The 18,793-nt window shown below is 40.0% G+C and overlaps 1 protein-coding gene across 15 annotated transcripts in view; it reads right to left on the minus strand.

Moving 5' to 3' along the window:
• cadpsa (Ca2+-dependent activator protein for secretion a) overlaps positions 1-18,793 on the minus strand; it is a 573,081-nt gene that overhangs the window by 350,492 nt on the left and 203,796 nt on the right. For all 15 annotated transcript variants that reach the window (XM_072582448.1, XM_072582444.1, XM_072582443.1 and 12 more), the window contains exon 4: positions 2,507-2,587. In XM_072582448.1, coding sequence (XP_072438549.1) covers positions 2,507-2,587 — 81 coding nt within the window. The remainder of the gene's footprint in view (positions 1-2,506; positions 2,588-18,793) is intronic.

Consider the following 18,793-nt stretch of genomic DNA (forward strand, 5'->3'; position numbering starts at 1 on the left):
GGATGCCTGTGAGTTGCGGTATTCCACAGGGATCGATGAAAGGTCCACTGTTGTTCATCATTGATATAAACAGTTTGAATGAAAATAAAGGAAGCATGGTTAATAATTTTGAAGATGACACCAAAATTGGTGATATAGTGGACAGTGAAGAAGGTTAGCTAAGAGTACAATGAGATCTTGATCAGTTGGGTCAATGGGCTGAGGAATGGCAGATGGAGTTTAATTTAGATAAATGTGAGGTGTTGCCATTTTGATAAAATGAACAAGGGCCAGACTTAGATTTAATAGTCAAACAGAGAGATTTAGGGGTTTGGGAACATAGTTCCTTGAAAGTTGTGTCACAGGTAGATAGGGAAGAGAAGAAGGTGTTTGATATGCTTTCCTCCACTGGACAGAGAGCATTGAGTCTAGGAGTTGGGACATCACGTTGTGGCTGTATGAGCTGTATCGTTGGTGAAGCCATTTTTGAAGTATTAAGTGCTTTTCTAGTCACTCTGCTATAGGAAGGACATTATTAAATTAGATAGTGTGTAGAAAAGATTTACAAAAATGTAACTGGGGCTAGAAGATTATGAGGAGAGGCTGGATAGGCTGGGAGTTTTTCACTGGAGTGAAGGAGGTTAAGGGGAGACCTTATTGAGATTTATAAAATCACAAGAGGCAGAGATAAGGTAAATAGCAAAGGTCTTTTCTTTCGGATAGGGGACTTCAAAACTAAAGGCCATAATTTTAAGATGAGAGGAGAAAGATTTAAAAGGGACCTGAGCAGTAACTTTTTCACAAGAGGGTAGTACCAATATGGAATAAACTGTCAGAGAAAGTGGTAGATGCAGGTACAGTTACAACGTTTGAAGGACGTTTGAATAAATACTTGAATGGGAAAGGTTTAGAGGGATGTGGGCCAAGTGCAGGCAAATGTGCCTGGTTTAATTTGGATAACCTGGTTGGCATGGATGAGTTGGACCGAAGGGTCCGTTTACATGCTGCATGACTCTATAAGAACAGAATGCCTTGTCAGCGATGGCCTGGCTGTGATGCTGCACTGTGGTGTTCCACTACTTGACCAGGTCCTGGTTTATAATTAACATGCAGTATAATTTCATTAGAACTTCAGTCATCAAAAGCTTCTTCAAGTAAGATCATGCACAATGTAGAGTAACAGAGAAGAATAAAGGATAGGTTGATTATGTTACAAGTTAGTGGCATGAAGATGACTTAAGATAATATTAGAGCAATTTATCAATATTATCTCACCCAAGATTACTTTAGGACCATAAGAAATAATGACAGGAGTAAGCCATTTGGTCCCTCAAACCTGCTCTGCCATTTAGTAGGATCATGGCTGGTCTGACATTCCTTACATCCACTTTCCTGTCTTTTCCCTGTAATCCTTGATTTCCCTAATGATTAACCCTATAGCTCTGTCACAAGGAGTTCCGAAGACCCAAAACCCTCAGAGAAGACATTCCTCCTCATCTCAGTCTTAAGTTGGTGCCTCTGTATGCTGAGGCTGTCCTCTGGTCCAAGACCATTCCTTAAAGGGAAACATCTCCTCAGTATTTACCCTGTCAAACTCCTTAAGAATCATACACATTTCAATGCGATCACTCTTGTAAACCCCAATGAGTCCAAACCTTTGCTCATAAGACAATCCCTCCATCTAGTGAACCTTCTCTGAACTGCCTCCAATGAAATGATATCTTTCCTTAAATAAGAGGGCCAAAACTGCTCACTTTCTGCCCTATATACACATTCAAGTGATTTTATTTTCAGTTCAAAATATTTTTGATGGTGGAAAATGCCATGATGTACAGGGTGGATGGCAAGTTTCCTGGACTGAATCACTTACTTTCATCTGAAGCAATACTAGGTTTTATTTCATTGCATGCTTTGGGGAAACAGTACATCACACGTACCTTTATACCAAATTAGAACAGCACGACAACAAGTTATTATTATCTTTATGTCAACAGGGTGGAAACGTTAGATTGCACTGTTAAAAGTGAATTTTAATGTCAATTTTGAGGGAAACATTTGTTTTTATTCTTATTGGGCAGAAACCATTTTTGCTTGGGTTTGAAATTGTGCTGAAACAGGAAAAAGGAGAAAGGATTTCAATGTTCGTTTTAACTGTCAGATTATATAATGCATGTATATATTTCTCCTAGATATCTCCGAAGCATTGTTACATTTGCAGTGCAGTCATCAGAAAATCACTTAAGAAATAATTGTTGCCAGTGTAGTTGGTGAGGTCTACTAAGTGATACAACTTGAAGTAGAGTCAATTATTTGCTCAGGATAATTATCAGTGGCAAAGTCACAGCGTTTAACTTTTCTGCTTTGCAGAAATCAACAGAGACAATTTCCATTTATTTGAATAGATCAAGATTCTCTGAAGCTACAGTGTTTCATAAAAATTCAACTTGATGAAAATGAAATTGCTTATTATTTCAAAACAGAAAACATAAAAGGAGCAAATATAAGAAAACAGAGTCTTCTTACTCACCCTTGCTATTTGATCTGCCATCTGAAGACGCCCATCCAGCTCCCGTCTGATTTGAGCTGCCTGCTCATCTGGGTTATCAAGCTGGGAATACAATGGAACAATGTTAAATTTGGTATTGACTCACTGTTATTGATGTGAAAGTGAAGCAAATTAAGGACTGTGATCAGGAAAAGTAACATTTGTTCCCCCCTTTTTAAGAAATTTAATGGGTTGCTGAGCAAAGAGACCTTGGAGTGCAGATTCATACTTCATTGAAAGTAGAGTTGCAGGTGGATAGGATAATGAAGGAGGAGTTTGGTATGCTTTCCTTTATTGGTCAGAGTATTGAGTACAGGAGTTGGGAGGTCATGTTGTGGCTGTGCAGGACGTTGATTAGGCCACTTTTGGAATATTGCGAGCAATTCTGGTCTCCTTCTTATCGAAGGATGTTGTGAAATTCAAAAGGGTTCAGAAAAGATTTACAAGCATGTTGCCAAGGTTGGAGGACTTGAGCAATAGGGAGAGACTGAACAGGCTGTGGCTGCTTTTCCTGGAGTGTCAGAGGCTGAGCAGTGACCTTATAGAGGTTTATAAAATCATGAGGGGCATGGATAGGATAAATAGACAATGTCTTTTCCGTGGGTTGGGGGAGTCCAGAACTAGAGGGCATAGGTTCAGAGTGAGAAGGGAAAGATATAAAAGGGACCTAAGGGGCAGCATTTTCATGCAGAGGGTGGTGCATTTATGAAGTGAGCTGCCAGAGGAAGTGGTGGAGACTGGTATAATTCCAACATTTAAGAGGCATCTGGATGAGTATGTGAATAGGAAGGGGTTTGGAGGGATATGGGCCAGGTTCTGGCAAGTGGGACTAGAGTAGATTGGGATATCTGATCGGCATGGACAAGTTGGACTGAAGGATCTGTTTGTGCTGTACACCTCTATGACTGATTCGGATCACCATTGTTAACAGCTAACCAGAGAATGCAACTTTAAAAAAAAAGGGTTTTGTGATTTACACATGAAAGAAGTGAAACGATCACTGTATTCTAACAGATGAAAGGCTTAACAGACAATCAATTTTTCAATGTGCAATTTCAGTTACATCACACTGCAAATTTTTGCTATAAATTCTGTGTTACGATCGAGCCCTCCACTATCCTGAGGAAGGAGCGTCGCTCCGAAAGCTAGTATGCTTCCAATTAAACCTGTTGGACTATAACCTGGTGTTGTGCGATTTTTAACCTCTATGACTCTAAGTGATTTTTGTGGAAAAATGGCATTCATATTGAATGTGCACAACTGTGGGGTGAAATATATTAAATGACATATTGATAGAGACATTAATGTGCATGGAATGAACATCCACCAGAAGTATGCAGAACAAGTAGACCGTAACACCAAGCAGCATGCAATGCTGTTCTAAATGCAGTGAGATCATTTGAGTTCAGCATATCAGCCAACAGCTTCCATGAACCTGGCACAGCTCGGCAAGCATTCAGCAACAGGAAGAACACTCCAGTGTGTAACTTTCTGGCAAATACATTCAGCAAGCGTACAATGAGAGTAATTCTGACACACACCATCTGACAGCACCAGTTATTGGCGTGCTGAAAGAACAACTCCAATGGATGTACAGTTCTGGGGGAGGAGCCCTGCAGAGTGAGGATCAAGTTTGAATTGGTCTGTTGCAGGCTATGCAACCTCAACATCAGGATGGGGCAGCTCTGGCCTCTAGCTAAGTGGCTGGTGAGCAAGTGAAGGAATCTGAGGAAAATCTAGAAAGCCTCCTTCTGCTCAAGGTTGCCAGCAAAGAACTCATCCAAGATTAATATCAGCAATTGCAGTTCTAATTCCACATTCGTCATCAATTCTCCACGTACCTTCCCTCTGTAATTAAACATCATAGCGTCTGGTTGGCCACAGTGCAAAAATTAAATGTCATAACAAAATAGCTTTTCCCAACTAAAGGTTAAAAGCAAAATCATGCTTTTTTTTTCCACCATAGAGCCACGGGTGATATCTAGACCAACTGGTTAATATGCATCAACAGGCACATTGACAGGGTAAAAGGATGAACGCGCTCTCCATGGAACCACGTCACTCCCCAAAGATGATGCCATGGGAAATCCTATTAATCTATTAGAGGACTACCTGCTAATTGCTGTGAGACCCTGCATTCCTTTTGCACAGTGTAACCCATAGTCAAATAGCAGCAGTTTGACCTTCTAGGACAAAGTCTCATTCTCCACTGAAGATACAGGGTGGTTGCTGCTTGTGTTGCAATGGGAGCTGAGACATCAGCTATCAGAAACTGCATGAAGGTTAGATCTACATCTAAGTTGGAGGTGGCCACCGCTTTAATGCTGAGAACAATGTGCTCCAAATGCTAAAAAGCCCAAAGTTGAATTGGAATGATCTCCTCCATACCTCTTGGTATTGTAACATGGAAACATAGAATAAAGAGCAAGAGTAGGCCATTCAGCCCTATGAGACTATTTGCCATTCACTATGATCATAGCTGATCATCCAACTCAGGACCCTGTTTCCACTTTCTCCCCACATTTTTGGATCCCTTTAGCCCCAAGAAACATATCTACTTCCTTCTTGAAAACATTCAATGTTTTAGCCTCAACTTCTTTCTATGGCAAAGAATTTCACAGACTCATCACTTTCTGGATGAAGAGACTTCTCATCACTGTCATAAAGGGTCGACCATTTATGGTCCTTATGACCCTTGGTTCTGGACTCCCCAGTCATTGAGAACATCCTTCCAGCATCAACCCTGCCTAATCCCATTAGAATTTTAGAGTTTTCAATGAGATTCCCCCACATTCTTTTGACCTGGTGAATATAGTCTGAACAGATCCAGTCTCTCCTGACGTAGCAGTCTTGCGATCCCAAGAATCAGTCCAAAAAGTATTCTTTGCACTTACACAAATAAAGCCACAAAAACTGCAGACAATGCTCCAGGTATGGTCTCATCAAGGCTCTATACAATTGAGGCAAAACATCCCTGTTCCAGTACTCAAATCATCTCACTCTGAAGACTAACATACCATTTGCTTTCTATACTGCCTACTGCTCCCGCATACTTTTCTCAGCAACTGGTGTACAAGGACACCCAGGTCTCATTGCACCCTCTCCCTTTCCCAATCCATTACCATTCAGATAAATAATCTGCCTTCCAGCTTTTACTACCAAAATGGATAACCTACATTTATCCACACACACTGCAAAATGCTATGTGTATATCTACTGACCTAACTTCTCCAAATCACACTCAATTTTCTCTGCATCCTCCTTACAGTTCACCCTCCCACCCAGTTTTGGGTCATCTGCAAATTTGGAGATATGACACGTGGTTTCCTCATCATAATTACGAATATATATTTTGCGCACCAAGCACAATCCTTGCGGTACACCACTAGTCATAGGCTGCCACTCAGAAGAAAGATCCATTTATTCCTCATCTTTGTTTCCGATCTTCCAACCAGTTCTCTATCCATGTTGGTATGCTACGTTAATCCCATGCGCTTTAGTCTTGCATACTAATCTCTAACATTGGATCTTATCAAAAGCCTTCTGAAATTGTTTTATGATAAGATTTCCATTGCACTAATCATTTTGTAGTACAAACCATCAGCATTCATTCAAACTCTTCATATCAATACCCTGCAGCAGAAAACTCAAATGAGCTGACACTTTTGGGAATAAACAGGTTGCAAACAGGACAGAGGCAAGAATAGAAGCATCTCACCATGTGTAAAACCCTCCTCTAATCATTCCTCTATGATATGCTCACTGTAGGTATTGGACCTGGTAACTAAGTGTGATAAATCAGGTGGCAGTGCTGTATCCCACATTACCTTCTTCCTAGCATTCTCCACTGGCAGGTCAGGGTGCTTGCATTTCCTTTCCACTTGCGGATATAGATATCTCTCCTCCTTTCCAGCAAGACCTCCAATGCAGTGTCTGAAAATTTTGAAGTCTGCTTTCCCTTATTGTGCCATTTCCTCACACTTTTCCCAGGTCAGATTCTCTTCAACCACAACATCAACCAAAATCAGCCCCTTTTAGGGATGCAGACTAACTTTAAGTGCAGCTTGGAGCAGGAGAATTGACATTTCGGGTATATGGCCTTCATCAGGAAAAGGACTCTTGCCTGAAATCGATTCTCCTGCTCCTCGGATGCTGCCTGACCCACTGTGCTTTTCCAGCACTACACTATCGACTCTGATCTCCAGTATCTGCAGTCCTCACTTTCTCCTTTAAGTGCAGCTAGCCACTTACTAGCTTGCTGATGAGTCCAGTCAATCAACAGTGGTTGGTGTTAAATGGACACGAAGAACAAAAATCAGGTAGCACAACGTTGGCTGGCTGCCTGTATTATACACACCAAGCATGGGATAATCATGCATTGCTATGTCTGTTTTTGGAGGCTAATTGAAGTTAGTTTTCCATGACTCTTAATGGTCACCGTTGCATCCTCTTTTGTATGCTGTGCAATTCAGCCTGCTATGACTAACCCGACACTGGCTACCCTTACATTAACAGTAAATAAGTAGACAGAAAATGTTAAACAAGAATTTTATGGGACATTTCATGACATTTGATCATGACTCATTGCTTGAGAAGTAAGATTTGATATAGAATTTAGTTAAATCTATTGCAATATTTTATTTTAAACATGAATTCATAATGCAACAATATGTACTCTTATATTTTTCATTTCAAGTTCTGTTTTCTACATGGATGGGCTGTTTGCAGTTATTTCCCGACATATTAAAAAGCCGGGAACTGTTTTCTCCAAAGATAAGAATGTAATCTTGAAACAGCTGTGTTGTATTTGCCTCAGGCTTCAGTGCCAGACATTAAGCCATTACCAATTCAAAGGGCTTACTTTTCTCTTTATGAACATGTAGGGGAATCAGTATGACTCAGCTAATGCAGAGGAAGGAAAGAAAATGGAGCATACACTTGGCTCCAGCCTGTTTCACGTCTGTGGCATTCAGACTTAGCATAGAGTGCTGTCTCTCTCTGGGTGATCAAGCTCAGAGAGGAATTAAATTCAATGTTATGAGCTAGAATTCCTACTTTGGGTGAAATTAGTTATTACAGAGTAAATTGCACCAGTTTAGAGAAATGCTAACCTTCCTAAATTTCTGCTTAAGATTATTTAACTATTGCAGAATGCAATATCTAATTTAAATCAAAGCAACTAAGCTGGACATTTCAATTTTGACTTTGAGAAGTATTCCTACATATATTCGAGTGATATTCGTGAAGTTGGATTTAAATGTATTTATGACAAGAAGTATTTTTTTAAATTAGTGTCAATCAGGCTGGATGAAGGCCTTGCCAACAAAACTGGCCAAGGCAGTGGGGCCAAACAACATGCATAAATCCATGTTGGAGTTAGTTGATCTCATAATCACACTGCATCACTTGCTGGGTGGCATCTGAACATGTGTCAGAGAAGCAAACCTGTAGAGACAGCTTTCACTCAGCATGGCACATTTAAAACTAGTGCAAAATATCATCAAAACAAAAACCCTACTGAATAAAAACGTGCCTAACATTCCCTGATCTTTTGCCAATTATGTCAATTTATACCGAAGAAAATAACAAAATCAAATAGAAGGTCCATATCCAGACTTTTCAAATTCTAAAATTTAATGTTTTCCGCTCAAAAATGCATATTACTTTGGTCAATTGGCATTCATGAAGCACTGAAGATGGTTCAAAACATCCCCACTCACTCCTCACAGAGCATCACTATTCACGCTTGTTTGTGCTGAACGCTTACTGAAGAAGCACCAATAACTGAATTTTGTGCTTCAAACAGATATGCTCATTTTTACTTCAGTCCTAACACTGAAATGAATATTTACTCATTTTACATAACTATTCATCAAATATCTCAAAAGGCAACTGTTTGAATTTTACAGATGTGAACAGTGAACTCCTCTTGGAAACAGATGAAACATTTGCAGCCAGGATTGCTAATGTGCTAGTCACTTGTGGGCAACTTGTTCGATCAAATCTACAATGTTCCCTAGAAAACCTGTCAGCTTGGCTGTCCATGACCTGGTGTTTCTTCAGACCAGCTGCATTGATCAGATGTAACAAAAGGCAGCAGCCTCATTTCTCCCCACACAGCCATTCCAACCCCAGGGCCAAAATTAAAGGACCTGAAGAAATGTCACTACGGATTCAAAATGTTAACTGAGTTTATTTCCAATTTTATCATAGAAATCGCAGGCCTGAACGCTGCTCTGGATCTAGGCACTCAGTCCCCTATCCAATCCTAGCCCACGCCTGATGCCCCTAGACCTGAGCACAGCAGAATTGAACACAATGAACCCACTAGAATCCTGATTAGTCAGTCCTGATTTATTTCCATTTGTCCCAGGTCCTACATCCCACCAGAAGATTAACTCAAGTCAGGTCCCATCTAATTGTTAATACATTAGATTAGATTCCTACAGTGTGGAAACAGGCCCTTTGGCCCAATCAGTCCACACCGACCCTCTGAAGAGTAACCCACCCAGACCCATTTCCCTCTGACTAATGCACCCAACGCTATGGGCAATTTAGCATGGGCAATTCACCTGACCTGCCCATCTTCGGACTTTGGGAGGAAACCGGAGCACCCGGAGGAAACCCACGCAGACACGGGGAGAATGTGCAAACTCCACACAGACAGTCACCCGAGGCTGGAATTGAACCTGGATAACTGTCTGTGTGGAGTTTGTACATTCTCCCTGTGTCTGCGTGGGTTTCCTCCGGGTGTTCCAGTTTCCTCCCACAGTCCAAAGATGTGCAGGTCAGGTGAATTGGCCATGCTAAATTGCCCATAGCATTGGGTGCATTAGTCAGAGGGAAATGGGTCAGGGTGGGTTACTCTTCAGAGGGTCGGTGTGGACTGGTTGGGCCGAAGGGCCTGTTTTCACACTGTAGGGAATCTAATCTAATATAATCTATTAACAATTACATGGGACCTGACTTGAGTTAATCTTCTGGTGGAATGTAGGACCTGGGACAAATGGAAGTAAATCAGGACCGACTAATCAGGATTCTAGTGGCTCATTGTATTCAATTCTGCTGTGTTCAAGTCTGGGGGCATCAGGGGTGGGCTAGGATTGTATAGGGGGCTGAGGGCCTAGATCCAGAGCAGCATCCAGGCCTGCAATTTCTATGTAAAATTGGAAAGTGCTGGATATACTCAGCAGATCTGGCAGCATCTGTGGGGAGAAGCCGTTGGAGAAATGTCGAGGATGGGGATGGCGGTGAGGGTGGGGTGGTTTGGGTTTCTGAGCAATGCATATGTCTTGGGACTGGAAATCTTGGGCATATCATTTGAAGGCAACTTTGGGTATCAGGCCCTGTCTGAGAATATGCGAGGGGGAGGAAAATCTGCACTTTGTTTTATATGCAGCTGCACTGTACTCAATGACATCATTTCACCATTCATTCTCTAATGCTGCAAATAAATCAATCTTTTTGTCTGATTTAGTAATAAAATCATCAATGCAATACATCTGACTCTCATGAACAAGTATTTGAATGATATTCAACTTAACCTTATCTTTACAGGGAAAAAGATTTTAGGAGTTCAGGGGGAAAAAAAGCTTATGAATCAGAAAAAAAGCTGATAATTACCTAAATCTGTAGCCATTAATTTGTGCAAACATGACTCAAACAAACTACACAGGGCAGCCAGCCCACACAGTAAGGCTCACATAACATGAGGAATTCATTAAATATGCTATGCATACATGGTACTTCTATGATGAGTAATTGCTTTTGTTTCCTTTTGTAAGTACACCAAGTAGCAATGATATCAAGCTTACAAATTCCTAATAAATTAGAATCGGAAAATTGAAGAGCAAAATATTATAAGATAGAAGCAAGCTGGTGTATCATAAGGTTGAAGTGTAACACACTACTCAGAACTCAACATAAGCACATCAAGCAGTCTACAATCTGACCTTACAACCCTGTGTGTGTTCACATCTTAAGCACAATTCCCTTTATTGACTCGAATATTTAAATAACAGCAGCTTGCAGCCTTACTGATAAACCCACTGGTCGTGGGCAACAGCAGCTCCCTAGAACAATCGACATTTGTCACTGAGCACATTTTTTAAAAAAATTAGCTTGTTTTTCCAATTATTGATTACATTCTTCTGCAAAAAAAAAGTTATTCAATCTTTTTAGTCTAGAACTCTGAAGACCACAATAAGATCAAATAAGGAGCAGAAATTAGGCATTCAGCCCACTCGAACATTCCTGCCATTTATTAGCATCATGGATGCTCTGATTGTAGCCATATTTCCGCTTCTCTGTCTCCCATAACCTTTGACTCCATTGTTGATCAAAACTCAGCCTAACTTTAAGTATCCTAAATGATCCAGCCTTTACTGTTCTAAGGAGTTAATTCCAAAGACTAATGACCTTCTGTGAGAGAAAAACAATCCTCATCATCTTAAATTGGAGACAACTTATTTATAAATTGTGTCTCCTAGCTCTAGATCACCCTATGAGAGGAAACTCCTCCCAGCATCTGGCCTGTTAAGCCTCTTCAGAGTAAAGACCTAACTTTCCACCTGAGACCCAGGAAATATCAAGTGAACCTTCTCTGAACTTCTTCAAATGCAAATATATTCCTCCTGTGAAGAGATACAAAATATGTTTTCAAGTTTCTTCCAATTTCCTTATTTCCCATTCTCAATTCCAGATTCTCACTTTCTTAAGGTAGAAACATTCACCTTTGCTACTCTTTTCCTATTTATGTACTCATAGAAGCTCCAACTGTCTGCTAGTTTTTAATATTTTACTGATTTTTTAAAAAGATCTTTTCAATGTTCTGGCTTAGCACCAATCTTTGCGGCATCATACACTTTTCTAAATAATTTGATATCCTTAACTTTTTTAGTTGGCCACAGGTGGTGCATCTTTCTTGGAGTGCCTGTCTTTCTCAACTGAATGTATATTTTAGGAAAATTATTAAATGTCTCCTTAACTACTTCTCTGTCATGTTTAAAGCTATTCACTTAGCCCACTTTAGCTGGATCTGATTTGTATAATTGTCTTAGTTTAAGTTTAAGGCACTAATTTCTAATTCAAGTTTCTTTCACTCAAACTGGTTCTGAAATTCAATCAGATTATGATCACTCTTACGTAGAATATCCTTTATTTGGAACTCATTAATCAATCCTGTCTCTTTCAAAATGTGCAGGTTAGGTGGAATGGCTATGCTAAATTACCCATAAATAGGGTAGGGCAGGTGGGATACTCTTTGGAGGGTTTGGTGTGGATTCAAATGGGCCACATGGTCTGCTTCTACACTGTAGGGATTCTATGCTTGCTGGTTGCTTCCAGAATGTTTTGTTCTAAAAAAGACTGTTCCCAATATGCTCTATGAATTTATTTTCTAGCTAATTTTGATTTGCCCAATCTATGAAGGTGATTAAAATTGATTCTGACAAACTCCTATTACATTGCAGTTTATACTCTACCCGACAGTTTACTAATTTATAGTAAATTAGAATTGGTGCGTGGATGCCCAAAATATAAAAAGAGGGAAGCACGCTGGTGCTTCATAACGTGGAAGCATAATACAGTTCAAACAACTCATCATAAGCACAGGCCCACAATCTGAATTTAAAACCGTGTGTGTGTGTCTGTGTTCAGATCTTAAATACAGTTCTCTCATTGACTTAATATGTAACTAAGTGTAGCTTATAATCCTACCTATCCACTCATTGGTACTGTCTAATGTAACGACTGTTGAGGGTCCTATAAATTGCGCCCACTAGTGACTTCTTTCATTTGTTATCTATTATCACCTACTTAAATTGATACTACAATTTGATCTGCCAAAACAAAAATATTTCTCCACACTTTCTACCAATCTTGTGTTAACAGAACTATTCCACCTTCTTTCCTTCTTGTCCTTCCAGAATGTCAATTATTCTTAAATATTCAGGTTCTATCTGTTGTTATATTAAAGCAATATCTCTATAATGGCTATCTTATCATAATTACTTATTTCTACTTTTGCTGATAATTTATGCATCTTATTATGAATGCTAAATGCATTCAGAGTCTTTAAATCTGTCTTTTGACAACTAGTGCAGTCCTACGTTTGTATGCTCTGTCCATTCCTGTCACACACTGGTTGTTATTATTTGCATTGCTACCCTGAACTATTGCCTTATCCAGTCTCTTTAACTTTCCAAATCTTACCCCTAACCCCCATCTCCCAACTTTAAATCACCCTTTCCACATTCTGGTAGGGAAAGAAAATTGAAAAACCAGTTCCAAGATATGCCCTTGGAGATAAGAATACACTTCAATTGTTCTTAAACTTGATTTTTAATTCATCCAGAATAGTTAGACATAAGTATCTTTTAAATTTAAAATGTTCTGTTTAAATGAATTGAATTGATTGAATTGAAATAGCTTTATTGTCACATGTACTCAAATAGAGTCATAGAGTCATAGAGATGTACAGCCCGTCCATGCCGACCAGATATCCCAACCCAATCTAGTCCCACCTGCCAGCACCCGGCCCATACCCCTCCAAACCCTTCCTATTCATATAACCATACGAATGCCTCTTAAGTGTTGCAAATGTACCAGCCTCCACCACTGCCTCGGGCAGTTCATTCCATACACGTACCACCCTCTGCGTGAAAAGGTTGCCCCTTAGGTCTCTTTTATATCTTTCCCTCTCACCCTAAACCTATGCCCTCTAGTTCTGGACTCCCCGACTCCAGGGAAAAGACTTTGCCTATTTACCCTATCCATGCCCCTCATAATTTTGTAAACCTTTATACGGTCACCCCTCAGCCTCCGATGCTTCAGGGAAAACAGCCCCAGCCTGTTCAGCCACTCCCTATAGCTTAAGTCCTCCAACCCTGGCAACATCCTTGTAAATCTTTTCTGAACCCTTTCAAGTTTCACAACATCTTTCCGATAGGAAGGAGACCAGAATTGCATGCAATATTCCAACAGTGGCCTAACCAATGTTCTGTACTCAATACTCTGACCAATAAAGGAAAGCATACCAACCGCCTTCTTCACTATTTTCTATCTACCTGTGACTCCACTTTCAAGGAGCAATGAACCTGCACTCCAAGGTCTCTTTGGTCAGCAACACTCCCTAGGACCTTACCATTAAGTGTATAAGTCCCGCTAAGATTTGCTTTCCCAAAATGCAGCACCTTGCATTTATCTAAATTAAACACCATCTGCCACTTCTCAGCCCATTGGCCCATCTGGACAAGATCCTGTTGTAATATGAGGTAACCCTCTTTGCTGTCCACTATACCTCCAATTTTGATGTCATCTGCAAACTTACTAACTATACCTCTTATGCTCGCATCCAAATCATTTATGTAAATGACAAAAAGTAGAGGACCCAGCACCGATCCTTGTGGCACTCACTGATCAGAGGCCTCCAGTTTGATAAACAACTGTCCACCACCACCCTCTGTCTTCTACCTTTGAGCCAGTTCTGTATCCAAATGGCTAGTTCTCCCTGTATTCCATGAGATCTAACCTTGCTAATCAGTCTCCCATGGGGAACCTTGTCGAATGCCTTACTGAAGTCCATATCGATCACATCTACTGCTCTGCCCTCATCAATCCTCTTTGTTACTTCCTCAAAAAACCCAATCAAGTTTGTGAGACATGATTTCCCATGCACAAAGCCATGTTGACTATCCCGAATCAGTCCTTGCCTTTCCAAGTACATGTACATCCTTTCCCTCAAAATTCCCTCCAACAACTTGCCCACCACCCACGTCAGGCTCACTGGTCTATAGTTCTGTGGCTTGTGCTAACCACACTTCTTAAACAGTGGCACCACGTTAGCCAACCTCTAGTCTTCCGGCACCTCACCTGTGACTATCGATGATACAAATATCTCAGCAAGAGGTCCAGCAATCACTTCTCTAGCTTCCCACAAAGTTCTGGGGTAGACCTGATCAGGTCCTGGAGATTTATCCACCTTTACCCCTTTCAAGACATCCAGCACTTCCTCCTCTGTAATCTGGACATTTTGCAAGATGTCACCAACTATTTCCCTACAGTCTATATCTTCCATATCCTTTTGAGTACAGTGGCAAATTTATAAGCCACCACTTACAGCTCCATCTTAGTTAAAAAGATACCCAAGTATAGCTTTTCAGTTATAAGATTAGTCACAGTGTAACAATATATGGTTATTTTTAATAATTTGCACATAGCTTGTCCAGTATTTCAAAGCACTTTATAGAGGCACATTCGAAGGATTGACCAAAATCTTGATCCAAAGAAGCTAGTTTTAAGAAGGGCTTCAAAGAAGGAAAGGGATATAGAATGAGAGGGCATTCCAAAGCTTGTAGTTGTAGGAAGCCAGAAGCACAGATTCCAAAAGTAGGGCAAAGAAAAGATGACACAAGATACAGAGAAATATAGAATTATGTGGCATTTGGAGGGCAAGAGGGGGTTAATGACAGGTTTGGAACTTGCCCATGAGAAATTCAAATATGAGGCTTGGATTTTAAATTAGAATTTTTGGTGGCAAATAAAATAACCATTTGGTGTCTTATTCAATCCTTACACACAATATTAACAAAAATGACAAGAAATATGATGCGCAAATATATAGTAAGCTTGTGCTAATTGCATATTTCAAATAACTTCCTAGAAACTACATGTAAAATATGTGTACTTTATTTAATTATAAGGAAAAAATCCACATTCGCTTGAAAGTTGATTTTCCCTTTTTCATTTGCAACAATCGGTAGCTCACCATTGTCCAAAAAGTTAAATGATTGGCTCACCAGTCTCGACAAATGCTATTGTGAATTGGGGCAGTCTAGGATATCCACCCATGAGTATCACCTTTCCTCATTGTGGAATTGAGGCCTAATCAATTATATGAAATCACTGAAATCAGATAAGCTTGGTGTATTTGAAATTTTCCTAAATCAACTGTTCAGCAATTTAATAAACAACAGTTGAAGGGGTAAATGTAGGGGAATGGGTCTGGGTGGGTTGCGCTTCTGCGGGTCAGTGTGGACTTGTTGGGCTGAAGGGCTTGTTTCCACACTGTAATTAATCTAATCTAATCAAAAACCTATAGAGCAGGTAGGACTTGAACAGAGGCCTCCTTACTCAGAGGTAGAGACATTACAACTGCACAAAAAAGTCCCTTCAGGGCTGCAATCTATTGACTCACCAAACAGAATCACCAAGCTGCAGTAGTCAATGCACTCATCAGTTACAATGCTAAACATGTAGAGTCCCAATTGTTTGGGAATGTAAAATGCCTGGTTTTGTCTTGTGCTGTAAACTATAGTGAGGTAACAGTTGTGATTCCTTGCCTGTGAAATATAAATCCAATGTTTCCAAACTTAACACAGCATTCATTTTTAATTGTTAATACAGCTACAACTTATCAACTTGGCTTAAATTTTGATAGATAACCACATTCTAAGAAACACATTATGGGTAGAAATCTTGTATATATTGACAAATAGCTAATTTGTTGCTTATTTATGTCTCGATCATTTCAGTTATTCCTTGGTGTTTCAATTTACACTACCCTGCTGCATATTAAACTTTTTGCATCAAAGTCAGTTTTTTTCTCCATTTTTCAAATCTCGATACATAGCTTTGAAGCTCTGTGGTTTAGGTTTGATTGAGGAAGAGTTATTATGTTAAACAGTAGTATCCAAATTTTTCAGCGTCCTCTAAACTTCCAGACTTGCTCAATATAAGTTAATTTACTGCAAGCATTTTTTTGAATTAACTTACTGCATTAGAAAAAGCCTTTACTGCTTTCACAGCACCTTGTTCAATGAGAGAACCAGTGTTTAGCCAGGAAGTAGATGAGGTGAAAATTTGACAATTCTACAACAGTTTTCACAATCACCAGGGATGTCACTCTGAAAAATCAATGTACAGTACAGCTTGGTCTTTTCTCCAAGTCCTTCGCATCAGATATTGGCTGAGGAGGAAGAAATCAAAGGAATGCAGAGGGTGAAGAACAGTGTAAAGAAGGAGGGTAAAATCACAATAAATTACAAATCATATTGTTTTCAATATGATTATCAGGGGTCATTCACATTGTCAAAGCAACTACTGAGGAGAAGTGTAGTGTTTTTCTGCATAGAAGGATACCAATCATGCACACAAGTACAGAATGACACAGGCAGGGACAATACAATAGGTTGTCTCCCTCCAATTCTCATGAAGGAATGAATGTTGCAAATTCATCAGGAGATGGTTGTGTACCATGACTACATGCTGCATGGATAGGCTGAAGTTCACCTGGGGATCCTCGAGATGCTTGTAGTTTCAACCACAGTTCTGAAATTCCTCTTCTAACTGATCTGGTATCTCGGCTTGTGCAAATAAAGCAGTTTTGTTTTCTCTTGATGAGGCCCCTGAAGTCCTCACTTACATCTGGGAATTGTGGCTTGTGAAGACCCCTCTAACTTACACTCTAACCCAGTTAGGATACTAATCCCTGTGTTGCTGCTCAAGTATAATGAATACCATGATGGGTGCATCCTCGGAACAATTTTCCTTCCCTCGGTTGTCTGCTTCCACAGCTCATATGTACTGAGGAGTGAATAGAAAAAGGAGACAAAATTTGGCATGGACAAAGAATTTAAACAGAAGCAGATATTTAGCATCACGCTACTGTTAGATTCAATGGCCTGACTTTTGTTTCTTCTTAGTCATGCAGAGGATTGCAGACAAACTATTCAGATAACCCTGGCCTCAGAAACTCCTATCCTTTCTGTTTTGGAACAGTCTCTGAATTTCAGCTCAAAAAGATGGATGATGATGGCTGGTCATCTCTTGGTCTTAATATCTCTCCTTTTTTATGTTGTGCACATTTTGTGCCAGAGAAAGATAGTGGAAGAGTTAGTGACTATTTCTGCAGTGTACAGTGCACATGCAGTGCCTTTGCAATTGTTATGCAGATGTTGTGAGGGAGAGCCAAGATTCAGTTTGAGGAGATGTTTTAAGTAGCACACATATATCTCGAATATCATGTGAGAAATGAACCAACAACCCTTTGAAAATCCCAGGTATTAGTTTCTCATTAAAGTATATCTAATTAAAGATACATTTTGTTACATTAAATCGAATCTAAATTTGAAATGGACAGTAAAAAGAAACTAACGAACCAGACAAAAGCACCACTGAGTGACTCTGAGTATTGCCATTTCATTCCAAATCTATGCAGCCATACAGCCCAACCACCATTTGGCAAGAGCTTTTAGTGTGGTGATTTATGCTGATAATACGAACTAATACTTGCAGGTTCATAGCTACTCATTTTATTCTCGTGCAAGTTGTAGACAATTTTCCAAATGTCTATTGTCACACTTCATTGTGCCTTCTCAAAAATGTCATACCATCATTTAATTGCACTGAATTTTCAACAGCAAAGTGAGAGAATTTCTAAGTCCAACAAGAGGTACCTCAGAATATGTGCAATTGTTTTCCCACTTGTAATCAACTTATGGCACACCGAGAGCATAATGGGGCCTCCAAGCCCAGAGATATGGACACTACCACTGTGCCACAGGATCCCATTTTTAACTTTTGTTGAATTCAAGTTTCACCATTTGCCATGATGAGATTGAAAAGTAGGTCCCCAAAACACCACCTGAGTAGAAAATAGAAACAGAACAAATTCTGCACAAGAGTCACATCAGACTCAACATAGAACATTACAGCGCAGTACAGGCCCTTCGGCCCTCGATGTTGCGCTGACCTATCATACAAACCTGAAGCCCATCTAACCTACACTATTCCATGTATGTCCATATGCTTGTCCAATGACGACTTAAATGTACTTAAAGTTGGCAAATCTACTACTGTTGCAGGAAAAGCATTCCATACCCTTGCTACTCTCTGAGTAAAGAAACTACCTCTGACATCTGTCCTATATTTATCGCCCCTCAATTTAAAGCTACGTCCCCTCGTGCTCACTGTCACCATTCTTGGAAAAAGGCTCTCCCTGTCCACCCTATCTAACCCTCTGATTATCTTATATGTCTCTATTAAGTCACCTCTCAATCTTCTTCTCTCTAATGAAAACAACAATCAAGTCTCTCAGCCTTTCCTTGTAAGACCTTCCCTCCATACCAGGCAACATCCTAGTAAATCGCCTCTGCACCCTTTCCAAAGCTTCCACATCCTTCTTATAATGCGGTGACCAGAACTGTACACAATACTCCGAGTGCGGATGCACTAGAGTTTTGTACAGTTGCAGCATAACCTCATGCTTCC

The sequence above is a fragment of the Chiloscyllium punctatum genome, chromosome 12 (assembly GCF_047496795.1).
Source record: "Chiloscyllium punctatum isolate Juve2018m chromosome 12, sChiPun1.3, whole genome shotgun sequence".
In the NCBI taxonomy this organism is placed as follows: domain Eukaryota; kingdom Metazoa; phylum Chordata; class Chondrichthyes; order Orectolobiformes; family Hemiscylliidae; genus Chiloscyllium; species Chiloscyllium punctatum.